At 48.2% G+C, this 18,193-nt stretch overlaps 1 protein-coding gene across 2 annotated transcripts in view; it reads left to right on the top strand.

Moving 5' to 3' along the window:
- Positions 1-8,540, top strand: part of BLK (BLK proto-oncogene, Src family tyrosine kinase) — a 43,273-nt gene extending 34,733 nt beyond the window's left edge. Inside the window, exons 9-13 of one of the 2 annotated variants that reach the window (XM_085057145.1) lie at positions 369-548; positions 1,123-1,199; positions 4,327-4,477; positions 6,877-7,008; positions 7,822-8,540. In XM_085057145.1, the coding sequence (XP_084913271.1) occupies positions 369-548; positions 1,123-1,199; positions 4,327-4,477; positions 6,877-7,008; positions 7,822-8,033 (752 nt within the window). In that variant the 3' untranslated portion in view covers positions 8,034-8,540. The other variant, XM_085057146.1, reaches the window with a different exon arrangement.
- The last annotated feature ends 9,653 nt before the right edge of the window (positions 8,541-18,193 follow it).

Raw genomic sequence — 18,193 nt, 5'->3', positions numbered from 1 at the left:
CCCCCAGTTCACTGTTGTTTACATATTTTGGGGCTCTGAGGCAGCAAAGTGTCCTTGGGTTTTCCAACTGAGAGGAATTGTTTTGTCTCAAATGCTGGGAACAGAGGTTTTTAGCGCTTTATATGGAGTCTAGAGCTATACACCAAATCTACAGATACACAAAGAGTAGAAGCAAAATATCCTTAAGGCATCTCCAGGAATGTCCCTCCTCACACCTGCTGGCACTGGGATTTATCCCATTTCTTTAGGAAGGATTCAAACTCTTCCTGTGGTTTTCTTCTCCATGAGCTCCTCTTCTCCTTGCTGCACAACACCACAGAGCCTGCAGAGAGCCCAGAATTCCTCAAATCACCGTTCTCTCTCTGCAGGCTACTACAAGAACAACATCAAGGTGGCTGTGAAGACCATGAAGGAGGGCAGCATGGATCCTGACGCCTTCCTGGCAGAGGCAAACCTGATGAAGAAGCTCCAGCACAACAAACTGGTCCGGCTGTACGCCGTGGTCACCAAGCAGCCCATCTACATTGTCACAGAGTACATGGCCAATGGTAAAAAACCCCCCTGGAGCTTTTTCTTTGGCTTCTGCAAAATCAGTTCTGGGAGCTAGCCAGCATTATGGGGTGGGCAGGAGGGGTTTGTACCAAATCTGCAAACTTTTTACCAAATTTGCAAGATCAAGGAGGTCTAAGTGACCCAAAAGTTTGTTTATAATACAGAAAAGAAACTTCTGGGTGATGAAAAAGGCCTCAAAAGCTGCTTCACAAGGTGGTGATGCTCCATTTGAGGAGTGTTTAAAATTCTCCTCTCCACTGTTCTCACTGGAAGTTTGTTTCAGGTTTTTACTCCCATTGTCGTGAAATTTTCCCTTTTTTTGGCCCCTCTTGTCTGTGGCACTCTGAGTGATGAGTGCCCAGCATTTTGCTGCAGATCTCTGTAAATTAGAGGGCAATTTGGGCTGTTTGGGAGCTTTCCTAACGGAAGATGCTCCAGTGGAGACCTATTCTAGTTCCTGGATTTCTTCTAGGATGGAGGCAGAGTTGTTGCATCTATTCAGAGCAGCACCAGGGAAAACAAATTTCTAGATTATTCAGAAGAGTCATAGCAGTCCCTCCTCTTCTGCAGGGTGTTTGCTGGATTTCCTGAAGACAGAAGAAGGAAGCCAACTGAATCTCCCCAAACTCATTGATATCTCTGCTCAGGTCAGTGAACAGCAGCTGGGAAAAGGATTCAAGGTTTGTTATTGACTCAGTTGAATTCTTGCAGGTCTGAAGTCAGCCAGAGAAAAGATTTCCTGGAGAAAAACAGCTCCTCCTGGTGTGTTCTCTTAGGGATTCTCCTCATCCTTTCCATGTCAGCTCGGTCCTTAGAGCAGCCCTCTGATGGCTTAGTGCAGAGCTAGAGATTTAGAGTCTTTGGGGGTGCTTGGGTATGTTTTGGTCTGATTTCATTTATTTTGCTTTTCTGCCTTGCTGAGCAGGAAAAGAGGTTTGGTTTTTTCTTATTTTTTTTTTACTGAAAAGGAAGGAACAGCTCAACCAAGTGACTTCCAATGCAGGGCCAGCAGTTCTGTGCTTCTGATGATGAGGAATAAAGGATGTTCTGACCCTCAAATCTGGAAATATTGCTCTCTGTAAAAACAAACTTCTGACTTTTAAGCATCCCCAGGCTGTAAATCTTAATAGCTGCAGCTGCACTGTAATATTTTAGTCCAGAAGTGTCTCTAAACACAAATAAGGCAAAATTAGGGAAATCACACAAAGAACGAGAATGGCAAAATCACTGCACTTTGGTCCCAGCCAGCTGTTGAAGATTTTGGCTCACCCAGAGCAGAGTTAGGCTAATTAGGAAATATTTGGGAAAAACTCGTGAAATATCAGGCTGAATAAAGCTGAATAAAACTCTGGGATTTATCCATGAGATCACTCAGCCTCTCCTGTCAAACTGGACTTAAGGAAAAGACATGTAAAGTTTTTTTATGTAAAGGTTTGGGGTTTTTTTATGTTTCCAGCCATCATATAAAGTTATTTTTTAATGAATTAACAGCTGGAGAATCTTAATATTTAAGGAAATGTTTTATGATAGTGAAAGACTTTCCTTCTTGCTCTAACCAGGATGAAAAGGTTTAAATACTTTAAAGCAGTGCCACCTTCTGTCATATTTACTTTGAACTGTCCATAGGGGTGCAGAGGAAGCTGTTTGTGTTCCTTCCCTCTTCCCTACTGATAAATTTTCCATATCTGCAGCTTTATCATTGATGTCTGTGAGATGTTATGGAGACAAATGCACCCTCCCTGTTTAGTATCTTTGACTTAATTACTTCTCTCCTTCCCTCCTTCTGTCTTGAACTCCTCACTTCCCTCCCTCCATTTTTCATTGTTTCATTCCCTCCCTTTAAAACAAGCCTGTGGTTTGCTTTAAATCCCTGAGGATAAGGAAAATGATCCCAAATTAGTCCATATTACAGAACCCTTGGGTTTAGTGGGAGCATTCCCTAGAAATTGGCTTGATGCATTTCTGCACAGGAGGAAATTGCTGCAGTCAGAGCAGTCTGTGGGTGACCCAGAGCAAAGATTTTGGCCAACGTTCCAAAATCTTGGAATCACAGAATGGTTTGGGTTGAAAGAAACACGAAAAATCATTTCATTCCCACTCTCTGCCATGGGCAGGGACACCTTCCACTATCCCAGGTTGCTCCAAGCCCTGTCCAGCCTGGCCTTGAACACTTCCAGGGATCCAGGGGCAGCCACAGCTTCTCTGGGTACCCTGTGCCACACACCAGGACCAGGATAATTTAACACAGACCAAACCTCCACACCCCAGTGATGCAAAACCCACAGAAGTCACCCTCACCGTGGGGTAGGAAAGATTTTACCCATCCCTGAGGCATCAGCATCAACTGGAAGAACAGTTTTCATCCTTCCCCCTCCCACCCCAGTACCACCTCCCCAGGGCAGAGACTCAAACATTCCCTGGGTATCTCTGGGAGGAGAAGCAGGAGGAGGAGGAAAAGGGCAATCTATCAAGCTATTTTGCAATCTGTTTATCTGTGGTGTTGGGGTGACATCACAGCCCAACAGGCGCCCAACCCTCTTGAGCGCAATTTTTGATCCGATGACATCCGTGGAGTTAAAATTAGCAGTCTGGGCTGATGCACTCAGCCCTGTGGTCAGTCCTGAGGGTAAATGCTTGAAAACACTCTGGGCTGGAACGGGCCAAGCACCAAGTCCTATCTCATTAACATCAGGACAGGAAATTACATCAATTCTTCCATTTTCCACTGCAGCAAGCAGCCCTTGCACTCGAGTGGTGTTGACACAGGTTAGAAATGCAACACTGGAAAGTACTGTGAGTATCCTGTTTGAAACCACATGTGAGTTCTGAGGTTCATGTGAATCTGCATGGAGTGGAAAATTGCTCTGCCCTCACCCCCTGAAAAAGCTTTAATAAATGCTACCCTTGCTGGCAGGGGTTGCACAGACTCTCTCACCTTCCTGATTAATGCCCAATCCAAGTCTGGGACTCAGCCTGGCCATCTCTGTTTTCCATCAATCTCCCTTTTAAATCCTCAGCACTCCTCAATAAAATGTTGCTGCTGTCATTGACAGAGGCTTATCACACACACCAGGTGCCTCGAGCAGATGTTAGGATGGAATTCTTCCCTGTGAGGGTGGTGAGGCACTAGTACAGGTTCCCAGAGAAGCTGTGGCTGCCCCTGGATCCCTGGAAGTGTCCAAGGCCAAGTTGTTCAGGGCTTGGATCAACTTGGGATAGTGGAAGTTGTCCCTGCCCATGGCAGGGGGTGGAATGAAATGAACTTTAGGGTCCTAAGGTCCCTTCCAACCATTCTATAATTCTGTGATTTGCTGGTTTGGATTTTTTGTGGGGGCTTTTTTTCCCGTTCTTCATTCACATATCTAACCTGGAATGTTTATGACTAAAAACCCCACTGGAGAAGAGAGAACTTGTGGCAGAAACCAGGAATGCAGTGATGTGGTTTCACCTTTCTGCATCTCACTGCAGACACGACCCAGGGCTGTGACTTCTGAGCAGAACAGAGGGTGATGCTTCTGTTCTCCTTGCCTTGGCTGCTCAGAGCTTTCAGGCTGGTAAAGCTGAATATCTCCACCTTTACATGGGCAATATCTATTTATTTACCTGTCTGTTGATCCATCCATCCATCCATCCATGGGGACAAAGGCACATCCAGGATCACAGCCACATTCGAGCAACCCTGCACAAATTCCATGCTCTGCAGAGCTGCCTGAGCAGCAGCCAGGATAAAACAGGGGAGGTGATGATGAAGATGGGCTCTTCCTCCCCTCCCAGGTGGCAGAAGGCATGGCCTACATCGAGCGCATGAACTTCATCCACCGGGACCTCAGGGCTGCCAACATCCTCGTCTCGGAGACGCTCTGCTGCAAAATCGCGGATTTCGGCCTCGCCAGGCTCATCGAGAACGAGTATTTGGCACAGGAAGGTGGGTGTTGTTCCCAGCATTGCCTCACCAGTGCTCTGCCCTTATCTCCCACCCTCCTGTGATGCCTTAAAAGCTGGGAAAAATATGAAGCAGGCACAGCAGTAAAGGGAAAAGGGTATTACCATGGTTTAGTAGGATCCTAGGTGCTCAACTCATCAAAGGTGGAACACACTGAGCAGCACATCCTGTACAATGTGTATACAAATTTATGGACCTCACAAATTAGCATATCTACCTAAAATCCCCCAATAAGAAACTTAACAAATGAGGTAATTGTTTCCCTATTCTAATTACCCCCCTAAATGAGAGTACAGCCTAGTTTACAAAAACATGTTCCAGAGAGGAGGCTCTGTCCGAGGTTGGAGCCTCTAGTTTTGAGATAGTTAGGAATTTTTCATCTTCCCCCCCAGAGAATCCCCAAACTAAGCTAAATATCAGACTACAAAGTTATAAACATGTGGGGCTAAGGTACAAGGAGTGTTTGTGAAGGGTACAAGGAAAGGGAAAGGGTATGAAAATGTATAAAAAGGGTATGAAAAGAAAGGACAGAAAACCACCAGGCATCAGCTGCCTCCAGGAATGCCAGGTTACCAGGCTGGGATCAGGTAAAGGAGAGCAAAACCCACAGAACTGCTGCTGTCAGCATCTGGGCAAGAGGCAGAGAAACAGAGACACCCAAAATCCAGTCCTAGGAGGCGCAGCAGTGCTTGGGAACTATAAAACCAACTGAGAATTGCAGAGAGAAATGGGAAATAAGTCTTTTGGCTCTGTTTGGGGGAGTCCTGCTGACCCTCGGGTTTGTTTAGTGGTGCAATTTGACCTCTGCTGATGAAAGCTGCTGTCTGTGCCCATGTTTGCCCAGGGATTCAGTCCAGAGGGAAGGAAATAATGGAATAACTCGGTCATTGAGCTACAGAGGGGAGCTGGAGCCACAAATCTGGGCCCAGCAGCAGCTTCCAGGTGTCCTAGGCAACCCCAAAAAAAAGCCCTGATCTCATCAGGTTGCTTCCACAACAGAGAGACAACTTGGAGAATATTAAATCACAGAATGATTTAGTTTGGAAAAGACTTCTGAGATCATCCCTGTATTGAGGTCTGACTCTGAGCTCAGGTGTGAGATAAAATCATTCAGATTGCAGAGAGAGTCTATAGAGCATCAGGGACAGCAGCAGGAGTGATTGAAATTAAACAATTAAATCAGGCATAAGTGGCATTTATCAGAACATTTTCACGTTTTGGAAATCTGTCCTCCTCTAGAGCTGGGATGAGATAAAATTCCCCCTAAAATATACTCTGAGGAAAGGAAATGTAATAGTTTTTGTGGGTTTTTTTTTTAAATAACAAACATTTCTTTCAATTTCCTGTCCCCAAAATACTTTTTGATACAAATTATACCCATTTCCAAATGCAAAACTATTTCAGAGTAGTAAAAGATCCCAAATGTAATTCAGAAACTGTCATGAAGGGGAACTTTAACTTCGCTGCAAATTTCTCAGGCAGTTTAATCCTTAAAAGAAGCTTTGATTAAATCAGTATAATTCCATTAATAACCAAAGGAAAAGTGGAAAGCAGCTCCTATCAGCATTTTTTCCAGCTAGCTTTGCTCTGAAATAACAGCTCCCCTCTATCTGCTATCAACAATTCTCACTTCACAGATTGCATTTCCCAGCCTTGTCACTCAGAGTGAGATGTGCAACAACTGAGGTGCTTATTTCACACCCTGCAGTTGGATTTTCGGTCCTGCAAGGATGTGTATAAATAAAAATGTGGTTTCCTCTGCAGCATAACATGATCAGTTCCCACTTGTCAAGGTGGTTTAACTGATGGTTGGGTTTTTTTTAGTTTTTTCATTTTAGCTAAGCTGAAATTGCAAACTTATGGTCATTGCTGTCCACAGTGGTTAAGCAAGAACCTGGTGAACAAAATAAAATGGGACTTCTTTTGGTTTTAATAAAAATACGCAGCTTTAAGAACTGGGGAATTTATATTTGCAGTAATATTTATGTGTTTTTGCTAAAAACAGCCCCTTCTAATAAGTGATTTCACAGAATCATAGCGTACCAGGTTGGAAGGAGACCTCAAAGATCATCTGATCCAATTTTTCTTGGAAAAAGCCAAGGAAATTTCATATAGACTAAAATCCTACTGTTGCTGTCCCACAATAAATCTGCCTGAGACATTGGTTTTGAATTTTCCATCCAGTTCTGGGATGCAGCAGGTCCAGAGGAGGACAGGCAGATGGTCAAAGGGCTGGAGCCTCTCTCCTAGGAAGAATCCCAGAATCATAATCCACAACCCAAAGGAACCAGGGAACAGTTTTGGGGAATTGCTGTGCCTGTGAGAGGTGAGGAAGATGCTCTAACTCCAGGTGTTTTTTCCCCTGTGTTTCCTCTGGACAGGTGCCAAATTCCCCATCAAATGGACTGCTCCTGAGGCCATTAACTATGGGGTTTTCACCATCAAATCCGATGTGTGGTCCTTTGGGATCCTCCTGACAGAGATCATCACCTATGGCAGGATCCCTTACCCAGGTACAGGATCTCTTATCCAGGTTTAGGATCCCCTATCCAGATACAGAATCCCTTATCCAGATACAGAATCCCTTATCCAGTTCCAGGATCCCTTATCCAGGTCCAGGATCCCTTATCCAGCTCCAGGATCCCTTTTCCAGGTCCAGGATCCCTTGTCCTTGTTTAAGGCCTCTAAATTGAATTAACTCAGCACTGCCAAAGCCACCACTAACCCATGTCCCCAGGTGCCACATTTATATGTCTGGTAAATCCCTCCAGGGATGGGGACTCCACCACTGCCCTGGGCAGCTGTGCCTGAGCTGGAGAATCCTTTCCATGAAGAAATTTTTCCTAATATCCAGTCTGAACCTCCCCTGGTGTGACTTGAGACCATCTCCCATTGTTCTTGCTACCTGGGAACAAAGCCTGACCCTCACCTGGCTGTCCCCTCCTGTCAGGAGTTGTGCAGAGCCAGAAGGTCCCCCTGAACCTCCTTTTCTCCAGGCTGAGCTCCCCCAGCTCCCTCAGCTGCTCCTGGTGCTCCATCTCCTTCCCCAGCTCTGCTCCCTTCCCTGGACACTCTCCAGCCCCTCAATGTCCTTCTTGTCACAAGAGGTCCTTCCTGCTGTGTTTCCCTCCCTGTGCAAAGCCAAACTCAAAGAGGGGAGTCAGGGAGGGGGCAGAGGGATGGAGGGGAAGCACAGCCCTGGAGAAGGGATAATTCCCAGATATGGGAACCACCGCAGCCCCTCCAGCCCCACCTGGGAGCTGCTGGGAGCACTGCCCTCCCCCCGGGGCACCGAATAACTCCTGCTGGGCTGTGCTCCCCTCCAGGAATGACCAACCCCGAGGTGATCCGCAACCTGGAGCGGGGATACCGCATGCCCTGCCCGGAGATGTGTCCCGGAGAGCTCTACAACGGCGTCATCCTCAAGTGCTGGCGCAGCAACCCCGAGGAGCGCCCTACCTTCGAGTACCTGCAGTCGGTGCTCGAGGATTTCTACACCTCCACGGAGAAGCAGTACGAGCCTGAGCCGCAGCAGTGAGCCGCAGCCCCGCCGGCTCCTGGGGACACAACTGCGGCAAAGCCACCGCCCGGCGTGGCTCCGTGCGGGAGTTTCCCTTTCTCCTGTCCGCACGCTGAGATGGGGAATGAGGAGGGACACGAGGGAGGAGGATGCTGCCCGCTCTGTGGTTGTCACAGAGGCTGAAGAGGTGGCTGAGAGATGGCTCAGCTGCTTCTCCGTCCGCCTCGGGGAGCTGTACCCAATTTGTCCCCTGAAGGACAGAAAACTCCTTCGTGACCCACTCGGATACAGAAAATCCCCTCAGCCCCGCAGCTGCAGCCCCGGGCAGAGGGATCCGTGGCCAGGGTGGTGTATGGGGGTGCAGAATCTCTGCCCCACCTCCGAGCCCACTGCTGGCAACACCACAGCCCCTCCATGTCACGGGCAGCGGTGGCAGAGTGTCCTGTCCGCACCTCTCGGGTCACACCAGCTCCGGAGGTGATGCCCCTGCTCTGCCTCAAGTCAGTAATAAAAAACTGGATACGATTTCCCATTTCTTTATCCTGGAATCAGGGTGGGAGTGATTTCCTGTCCTTGCCGTGCCCACCCGCAGCCCGTGAAGGGGCAGGGAGAGGCTGGGGAGCTCCCCGGGCAGCGCGGGGAGATGCTGCGGTGGTACCCAGCTGGAAGGGGAGGATGCCCGAGGAGCAGGAGAGATGTTCGTGGTGCGGCCACGAGATGTCCTTCCTTCCCAGCAAATCTGGGAAGTAAAACCACGAGTAATAAAATAACTGAGACATAAAAGCCCTCCCCGCTTGGCTGAGCCGTCACTGCACAAGCTCCTGGTGCGACATCCCGGCAGGTCCCGCTCTGCTCGCAGCGCCGGGAGCGTTCAAATGCCATTCCCCTGGGTTCTGGTGAATCTCCGAGCCGGGGGATTGTCTACAAGAGTCCACAGGCTGGTCTCCAATCAGGAATTTCACTGGGCTGGGGAGTGAGGGGCAAAGAAATAAGGCAGAGGAGGACTGTGAGGAGTGAGCGCTAGGATGGGACACGGGGAGCTCTCCAGAATCATCTCCCCGGGGTGTTTCCATCTGCTGGTTCCTTCTCCATGAAGCAGATTTTGAGTCCAACTGTAGAGGGTGCATTTCACAGAGGAACAGGGGTGCTACAGGAAAGAAACAGCAGAGATGAAAAGAGAAATCTCTGGGAGACCTTTTAAGATCCAAAACAGGGTTTTAAGAAAGATAAGGACAAACCTTTTAGCAGGATTTGCTGTGATAGAAAAAGAGGTGATGTTTCAAAATTAAATCAGGGTAGATTTAGACCAGATATAAGGAAGTTTTTTTGGGGTTTTTTTGTTGTTTGTTTTTTTGTTTTTTTTACAAAGAGGGTGTGAAACACTGGCACAAGTTCCCCAGAGAAGCTGTGGCTGCCCCTGGATCCCTGGAAGTGTCCAAGCCCAGGTTGGACAGGGCTTGGAGCAACCTGGGGTAGTGGAAGGTGTCCCTGCCCATGGCAGAGGTTTGGAATGAGATGATCTCTAAGGTCCCATCAAACCCAAACCATCCCATGATTCTGTGTCCTGTGTGTCAGAAAAAACACCCAACGACCTGGATTCAAATGCTTTGTAGACACACAGAAAGACCACACTGAGATTGATTTAGCATTCACAGGAGGCCAAAGTCTCTGGAGATGGCTGGTTTGTAGTTTGGAAATGTCATTCTTGCACCCTGAGGGGGAAAGGAGGATTTAATGACAACAAATAATCTCCCAGACTCAGGAAGAATGGAACTGGGTGAGATGACCCAGCCTCAGCAATGCTGGATCTAGTGGAGAAACCCTAGGGTGTTCCCAATTTTTCCATAGGGTTGGTGGATGGAGGTCTAGGGAAGACCTCCACCCCTCTAGGACTGCACTGGAGATGGATGGGAAACCTTGGGCAGTGGAAAAGATCTCCATCTTCACAACCTGAACCTCATGAACTCAGTGCTAGTAAGTCCCAGAACTAATTTAAGATGAATCAGGGTTAGTCCAGTTCCTTCACAGCTCCCTAGGGACAAGTTACTTGGGCTATAATTACCCAAAGCCCTTTTTAAACCACAGGGGGAAAAAAGCCATTTATTCAATAATTTCACTGGATTTGAAGGAACAGGCTTTCCCCTTGGTTGAACTCCAGCTTGGTCTCTCCCAGATACCAGGAACTCCATGCAGGACCAGCAGATTCCTCTTAATGAGATGATAGTCAGGAAATAAATACAGATGAAAGCTATTTGACTCCTTGGCTGTTAATATTTTATTGAAGTGAAAACTGTGGGTTAGTTGTGCTGGAGCAAAGCAGGAAGAAGGGCTGCAGGGTGTCTGCTGAGCACTTGTACATTGCATTATCACCCAAGGCCAAAGTGTCAAGTGTTGTAGCTGAAATTAGAAAGGAAATGGATATTTTTACGGCCAGTTGCAGCACGTGGCTGAGCCCAGGGTGAACATAACAAGGGACTGTGAGCTGAGCTTCCTCTGCACTGGACACCATGGTCCTTTTTGCTTCTGCTGCACAAACATGTCTTAAATTTGTTCCCTGGGGCAGACCTGACTCCATAATCTCCTCCATGAAGACCTGGAAGAAGCCAGTAGAATATCTTCCCTTGCTTTGGGGAGTGGGCTGTGGCTGTGGCTGGTGGCTCAGCCTCTCCAGGGGATGGAGGGAGAGTTTGAGCACTGTGGGCAGCCATGGTTTTACAAAACATCCACAGTTTTACAAAACACCCACCAAAACTGCTGGGAAATGGACCTGCACTCCTGGCTGAACCCTGAGCAATGGACCTGCACTCCTGGCTGAACCCTAAACATGGACATCAGGGATTGCAGTCACAATCCCAGGTGAGAAAGGAGGTTCTGCCTTCTGTGACCTCCAGCCCAGGAGACTCCAGGGGACCAGGATGGCTCTGATGCCATCAGAAAGCTCTTCAAGAGTCTCTTTGACCCCACACCAACCTGGCAGCCTAAGAGATGTCCCTTCACGTGGGTGAGCTCCAGCCAGAAGCTCACAGGGGAGTCTGGAGCAGGAGAAAAGTGCTAAAACTGATCCAGGCTCTCAAATTCAGTTTGTGAACCAACCCAAGAAGAACTTGTCAGGCTGTGCAAAGGTATTTTACAAGACATGAGTCAATTCCTGCTGCAGACAGAGCATGAACCCCTGAATGACCCAGACAAGGATTTAAGGATTCCCTAGAGATGTGTATCCTGCATAATATCCAAGATAATCCTTTCATTTCTTCCCTGGGTGCCACCGGAATGATCTTTCCAATTCTCACACTGAAAGATTCAGTTCCTCATTATTGGTCTTTGTTTTCCCAAACAGCCTTGGTCCTGCAACTCCATCCCCATACCCATCTGAAATTTCATCTCTGTGGGTAATGTCTGCTCTTGTGCAGAGTTCATTGTCATTAACACCCTGTTGACAAGTGGTTTGAGGCTTTGGAGAGAAGGTTTTTGTGGTATTTCTCAGTTCTTCACCTCGCAGATGTAGAAATAGCCCATGGCTGCAGTGTAAAACCTTCTCTGGGCAATAGCTGAGCACGGTGACATCTTGGCAAAGTGGGAAGTGCATCTGGAAACTTGGAGCCAAGGCCAGGGAGGGACACAGTCATGGAAAAATCAGCAGGGACTGAGGGGAGAGGTGTCACAGAATCATGGAATCACAGAATGCTTTGGGGTAGAAGGGACCATAAAGTTCATCTCATTCCATCCCCTGCCCTGGGCAGGGACACCTTTCTCTGGAGCAGGTTGCTCCAAGTCCTGTCCAACCTGGCCTTGGACACTTCCAGGGATCCAGGGGCAGCCACAACTTTTCCACAGTCAAAAATATTCAATATTAATATAAAAATGTCTAATAATAATATGAAATTAATATCAAACACTTAATATAAATTGATAATTTGCAGCACTTAATTTAATTATACTTAATTATTATTTTTATTATTATTATTTTATTATTTTATTATTATTACAATTATATAACTATTTATAATAATTATTATATAATTATTATAATATATGACTATAATTATTATAATTCTAATAGATATTATTATATTATTTTATTATTCTGTTTTATTTTTATTATTATTTTATTTAAAATATTTAATAAATTTATAATTCTAATTAAATAATATTATCTATTATTTTATACTGATTAATATAAAATACCTAATATTAATATCTAATCCAATTCTACCCTCCTTCAGCTTAAAGCCATTGTCCCACATCCTGGGAAATGGGATTTTATTTCAATGCCATCCCATACTGGGCTAATTTCTGGAGCAGAGCAGCACTGGCAGGCACAGCTCACCCACATGCACATTCCAGGAGCTCAGGATCTCTCCCAAGGGGATAAAGGGAAGATCCAAGTGTCTCCACCTGCTCTGTGCAGGACAGGCTGCCTGCAGCTTGCCAGGCATGAAAACCAAGGCATGGCTGCTGGGCAAGGGAGGCAGTGAGGAGCCTCACCTTGCTCTGTTTTACCTCCACCCACACACAGCAGGGAAAATATTCCCTGGCAAACACTGCAGAGCAAACAAGGGCATCAATGTCCTGCCAGGCTGAGCTCTGCTCTCCTAGCTGCTCCACCAAAGGGAACAATGACCACTTCTTCCAGGACTGTCCCCTCCCTGGCCTGGCAGATCACTAGCCCAGTGCCAAGGGAGAATTCACAGAGTTTGCTTCTCCAAGGAATCTTGGTTCAGAGCATCCCCAAGGGTGGTGATGCTCCAGGCTGGCTCTGGAGGGATCTGTGGCTCTGAAAGGGATTTGTGGCCATCCCTGAGCACCCCTGACCAAGGAGAAGCTGGGGCCATGTGTCACAGCCAGGCTGTGTGGGTGGCAGAGAGCAGAGATTTGTTCCTTATGGGAAGCAGAGTCTGCAACAAGTCAGCCCAAGGAAAGTCCTCTCCATCCCCACTGGCTGCTCAGGGCAACATTCCATCCCTTCCAGCAGCCAGGAAAACCTCTCATGGATAAAAGGGCTCAAGGGAAGCATTTTCCTTGATCACTGAAGGCCCATGGCTGCTCCAACGGGGTTTGTGTTGGGTTGCAGGAGGGTTGGGGCTGTTTCTGGAGGATTGTTCATCCCTCAGTGGGCTGACCCAGGTGTTACAACACCATCCCTGGCTTGGAAAGTCTCTAAACCACTGATTTCCTTGTTCTGCTCTCCCAGGGCTCGTGTTGTATCCTTCCCATGGCATCTGGGATTGTCCAGCACTGCAGACAGGCTGTGACCTGCCATGGGCTCTCCTTGCCTAGGCTGCTTCCAGACCTCCTTTCTCCAGAGTTTCCTCCTCCCTAAAATCTGTTCAAGGTCTCTCCCAGTTAAAATTAGCAGTTTATCCAGTGTTGGAGAGCAGGGATGGCCAGCTGCTCTGGCCTGCTTGTTGCCCTGGGGTGTGGCAACAGGACACCCAGCTGTGACTCCTCTTGGAGATGAGGGTGGCTTTGCCATCCTCGTGGTCACAAGCAAATGATTTGCAGGCAGCTTGTCGTCTCTGCCTTAAACCTGAGCTACAGGTCTCTGTCAGCAAAGCAGGAGGAAGGAACATCCCTCTGGAGCCTTTGACTCTCGCCACCATCCTCTAAATGTCACCCTAATTGTACCAGAGCCAGACATTTTACTGGCCATCATTGTCTCTGTGATAGCAGATTTCCCTCAGCCTTTCAAATCTATATTTAACTCATCCTCACCTGAACCTTCTTGCTGACCTTATCTTTCATCTTTTTTCCAGGGCAGGCTGAAGCCACAGGGTGGAGACAGTGGAAAGGCAGCTGTGGCAGGGTGGTGGGAGTTTTCTGTGGTCCTGCCCTGGGCTGGAGATGCTCAGGATCATGACCAGAAATGGGAGTTTAAGCCATATAGGTGTCTGGGAATATATGTGGATGTGGCACTTGGGGACCTGGGTAAGTGGTGGCCTTGCCAGTTCTGGGGGATGGTTGGACTCAATGATCTCAGAGAGCTTTTCCAGCCTAAATGATTCCACAGCCACAGGAGCCTCCAAGCCACAGCAAAAAGCCTTGACTAGGGATTGTGCTCTGAACAGGTAAATTTGAGAGGCTTTACCCCTGTTTTCTTATCCAGATCAAACCTCCAGGTCATCCTCACCTGCCCCATCCAGGAGATCAGAAATTAGTATCATGCCTTGCTTCTCCTATTTTCATCTGACCAATTTTCATAGAATCACAGAATGGTTTGAGTTGGAAGATACCTCAAAGATCATGCAGTTCCAGGCTCCCTGCCATGCACAGGGACACCTCCACTAAACTTTGCCTTTCCATCTTCAAATGAGGACCTCAGAGGCCTTCCACTGCCAGGACAAACACTGCCAGGGCTGCTCTGTCTGGTGTTGACTCTCCAGTACCTTAAACTTTGGCACCTACTCAGCACAGCTGTGCTGGTAAACAAAAACATACCAGTTCTTTCCCCTGATTCTGAGGCCAGGGCATCTGTTGTGGCTTTGTCCATGCTATTAAACTTTCTCAGCCTCCAAAACAGTGTGAACAGATCCAAAAATATATTTTGGAAGTGTGCTGTCTCCAGTGGGGTTGGATCCAGGGGCTGTTTGGATCTTTGATAGCTGAGCCTGGCCAAGCTGATGCTTGCTGGGAGCAGCTTGAGAGTTCAGCAGTGGAGATGATCAGATTTCTAGCTGTGTTGAATTTAATACTACAGATACATCCAAAAAGACAAATTTTGCCTGAAATCACCAGTGCTGGTTTTCATCTCAAGGACAGAGACGCCTCTCTCCTCAGGCCAATATGACAGGGGATGCCAAGCAACCCAACGGGTTAGACTGGAAAAAACCAGCTCTGCCATCCATGGACTGGCAATTGTTCATCCCAGGTGTTGAGATGCTCCTGTAGGCTTGGATCCATACAGACCAGGAGCTCTCTGTATCTCCAGATCTCCTCCCTTTGGGCTGTGCAGCATCTCCCCACAGCTCCCCTCACACCGTAGGTGGTCCTCCAGCCCCACCGCATGGTCGCTTCCCCCTGATAACTCCAGGGTCCCAAAGGTCACCCCAAGGGCAGCGGGGGGACATGTATCAACCAGCCCCGACACGCTGCACTCCAGGAGTAGCTGTGTTTAGAGCCAGCGACTCTCTGATCTTCAATAACCTGGCAGCAGCTTGTAAACAGTGCGTCTGACGTGATAGCATCCTCAGTGAGCCATTTGCACCCTTCCCCCCAGCCCCCTGCCCTCTTCTAGCTCACACTTGGGCTGCTCGGAGCCAAAATTGCTGGGAGAGGCTCAGCCTGAGGCTGAGTGTTGGATAGAGTGGGATGGGCAGCTGGGGAGGGATGGAGGGGTGGGAAAACTCTCTGAGCACAGTTTGAGTGCCAGAGAAGCACTTGTGGGTGTTTTAAAAACATTCCCTTGCTTTGTCTCCTATGGATTTGATCTAAAAAGGGAGGGACAATGCAAGAGTGTAAACCTTCGTCGTGGACCAACAACATCCCAGCCCCAAGGTGTGATCTGAAAATGTAAAGCCATTTGTTGGGATAAAAGCAAAGCCTGCCAGGCTGGTGGTCTGAATTCACCTCCAGTTTCAACGAATCCTCAAATGGTTTGGGTTGGAAGGGACCTTGAAGATCATCTTGTTTCACAATCCCAGGTTGATCCAAGACACATCCAACCTGGCCTTGGACACTTCCAGGGATCCAGGGGCAGCCACAGCTTCTCTGGGCAACCTGTGCCAGAGCCTCACCAGCCTCACAGCCAAAAATTCCTTCCCAATATTCCATCTATCCCTGCCCTCTGGCAGTGGGAAGCCATTGTCCCTTGTCCTGTCCCTCCATCCCTTGTCCCAAGTCCCTCTCCAGTCTTCCATCCTCAGCTCCTTGCACACCAGTAAGGAAGGCCTGAGCCCTGGGGATGGGCTGTATTTCACTCAGGGGGATCTCAAGCCTTGTCCCACTTGGATGCAAAAGGAAGGAATCTCAGGATAATGCATTGCAGGGGAAATGCCCAACCAATGTCATCTCTGAAGTGGGAGGAGCTCAAAAATACAGAGAGAAGGAACAGGGATGATCCCATTGCTCTGTCTCTCATAAAACATGGGAATAAACCCTTTAAAGTTCCATCTCCAAACTGTCCACCCTGCTTGGTCTGGCACAGGTCTGGCTTGGCCTGGGTAGCACTGATCCAGGTGAGTCCCAGGCATAGTTTGGGGGTTATCATGGGTCAGAGACCATTCCCAAATTCCCAATAGTCATTTTGAGTCCTGCTGTGCTTTTCTGAAGGTGAAGAGAGCTTATTGGGATGGACCCAACCAGAGGCTCCTTCCACCTGGGAAGAGTACAAAACATGAAAGCAGGAGAAATCAAAGAGCTCTGCAGCCACATCTCCCCTTTCCTTCCTCCCCCCTCGAAGCAGCAGGTGAAGGCCACGGGACAGAGCTCAGCTTCCAGCACAATCTCCCACGACATCCCTGCCGTCAGCCCCACTCCTCCTCCTCCTCCTGCTTGGAGCAGGACGGCAAAACAATCCTGCTGTCTCCCTGCTCATTCCAGAGCTGTTTCCTGGCACTCAAGGTGACTATCCATGCTCATCTGTGCCTTGTCCCCCCCGGCCACCCCTGGCCTCCCCTGGGGAATGTTCTGTACCCAGCAGTGTCACCGGGGGAGCTGCCTGCGTCAGGCGCTCCTGCCATGGAGACCTTGACTCCTGCCTGGGAACGGGAAGGACAGGCTAGGGCTGCCCTGGCTGAAAAATGTGGAATAGCAGGGTTGGGGTGCAGGATTCTCTGGTCTGGGGTGCCTCTCTCAGCTGGTGGCTTCAGGGTGATGCTTCAACAGAAGGTGACAGACATCCCCAGCAGCAGGTTGAGAATTTCCCATGGGATATTTTTTAGATCCCATTCTCCTCCTCACCTCAGATATAAGGGTTTCTATCCCTTACAAAGCCCTGGTGTGTTATTTAGGGTGTTGCTGGTGTAAAACTGAGTTTTCTTTCCATCCATATAAAAATCCACACTGTTTTCACATGGATTATAAATCCACCATGACTTTGACCGGGATATTCCCTGGTCCACAGGCACAATCACCTCTTAGTGCAGATGGCCTGGAGCCAAATGAGGACAAGGAAACACCAAGGCCCTGGAATGCCTGGACATGAGATGTAGAAGTACACTGGAACCATGCACAGGAACAATGTTTCAGCTTTTGCTGCAGTCCAGTCAGCCCACCAGTGTGGATAGTGGGGAATAAAAGTCTTTTCTATCCTGAAGAGGTGTCTGTTCTTAGTCAGAGAAAGTTTCTCCTTCCCTGGTTGCCCACTGAGCAGAGCACAGAGGAGGTCAGGTCTCCTCCTCATGCCTTTCCTCCTTTTACCTTTTCTCTGGGGTGCAACATCTGCAAGGTCCAGAATTTCCAGCATGATGGAATCAACTCCTCCCTCCTCCCTACAAGAACAGGAGCACTGGAGCTACTGGAAGCTCAGCTCTCCATGAGCAGGGCAGTCCCTTTTCCCCTTGTCCCTGAGCAGAAAGCTTGGCACCAGGAAGCACCACAAGGTCTCAAAGATCACCAAGACACATCTGAGCCTCCAAAAAAACCTCCAGCATCCAACACAGTGAAGCTCCAAACTCACCTACAGCCACACCAAAACTGACAGTCAGCCCTCTAAGACTCTAAACACAACACTCAGCCCACACTCGGCAAGAAAACAACTGAGTTTTGGTGAAATGCGAAGTCCAGACTGCCCAGAAATATTTCCTTCTGCTCCTTCACCTCCTCCTGTTGTTCCAGGAGACATCTCCATATCTGTCTGGTTTTTAGCTGCCTTTTCTCAGCACAAGCCAAGAGCAAGAGAGGTTGGCTGCCACTCTTCTGCTGCTGCTGAGCAGATTTGGGTAGACAAGAAACTGTTTGGCAGGGGAGAGTTGACAAGAACTGCTCAGGCTATTTAAAAAGGGTGATTTCATCAGCAGAGGTATTTCTGCCCAGCTCCCTGCACAGAACATTTGGCACTTTACTGGAATCAGACCAAGGTGTTTTATCAGGAGCAGCGAGGAAGGGAAGGAAAGGGCAAAGCAGATGAGTGTGCAGATGAAAAAAAAATAAAATAAAGAAAAGCAAAGAAGAGAAAACAGAGTTAAAAATAATATCATGGCATGTTCTGGGCAGAGATACCAGCATCCTAGGAAAAATATACG

The sequence above is a fragment of the Lichenostomus cassidix genome, chromosome 3 (genome assembly GCF_008360975.1).
Source record: "Lichenostomus cassidix isolate B80296 chromosome 3, HeHo_3.0, whole genome shotgun sequence".
Lineage (NCBI taxonomy): Eukaryota > Metazoa > Chordata > Aves > Passeriformes > Meliphagidae > Lichenostomus > Lichenostomus cassidix.
Note: the sequence above shows the minus strand (reverse complement) of the source record. Positions and strands in the feature narration are given on the sequence as shown.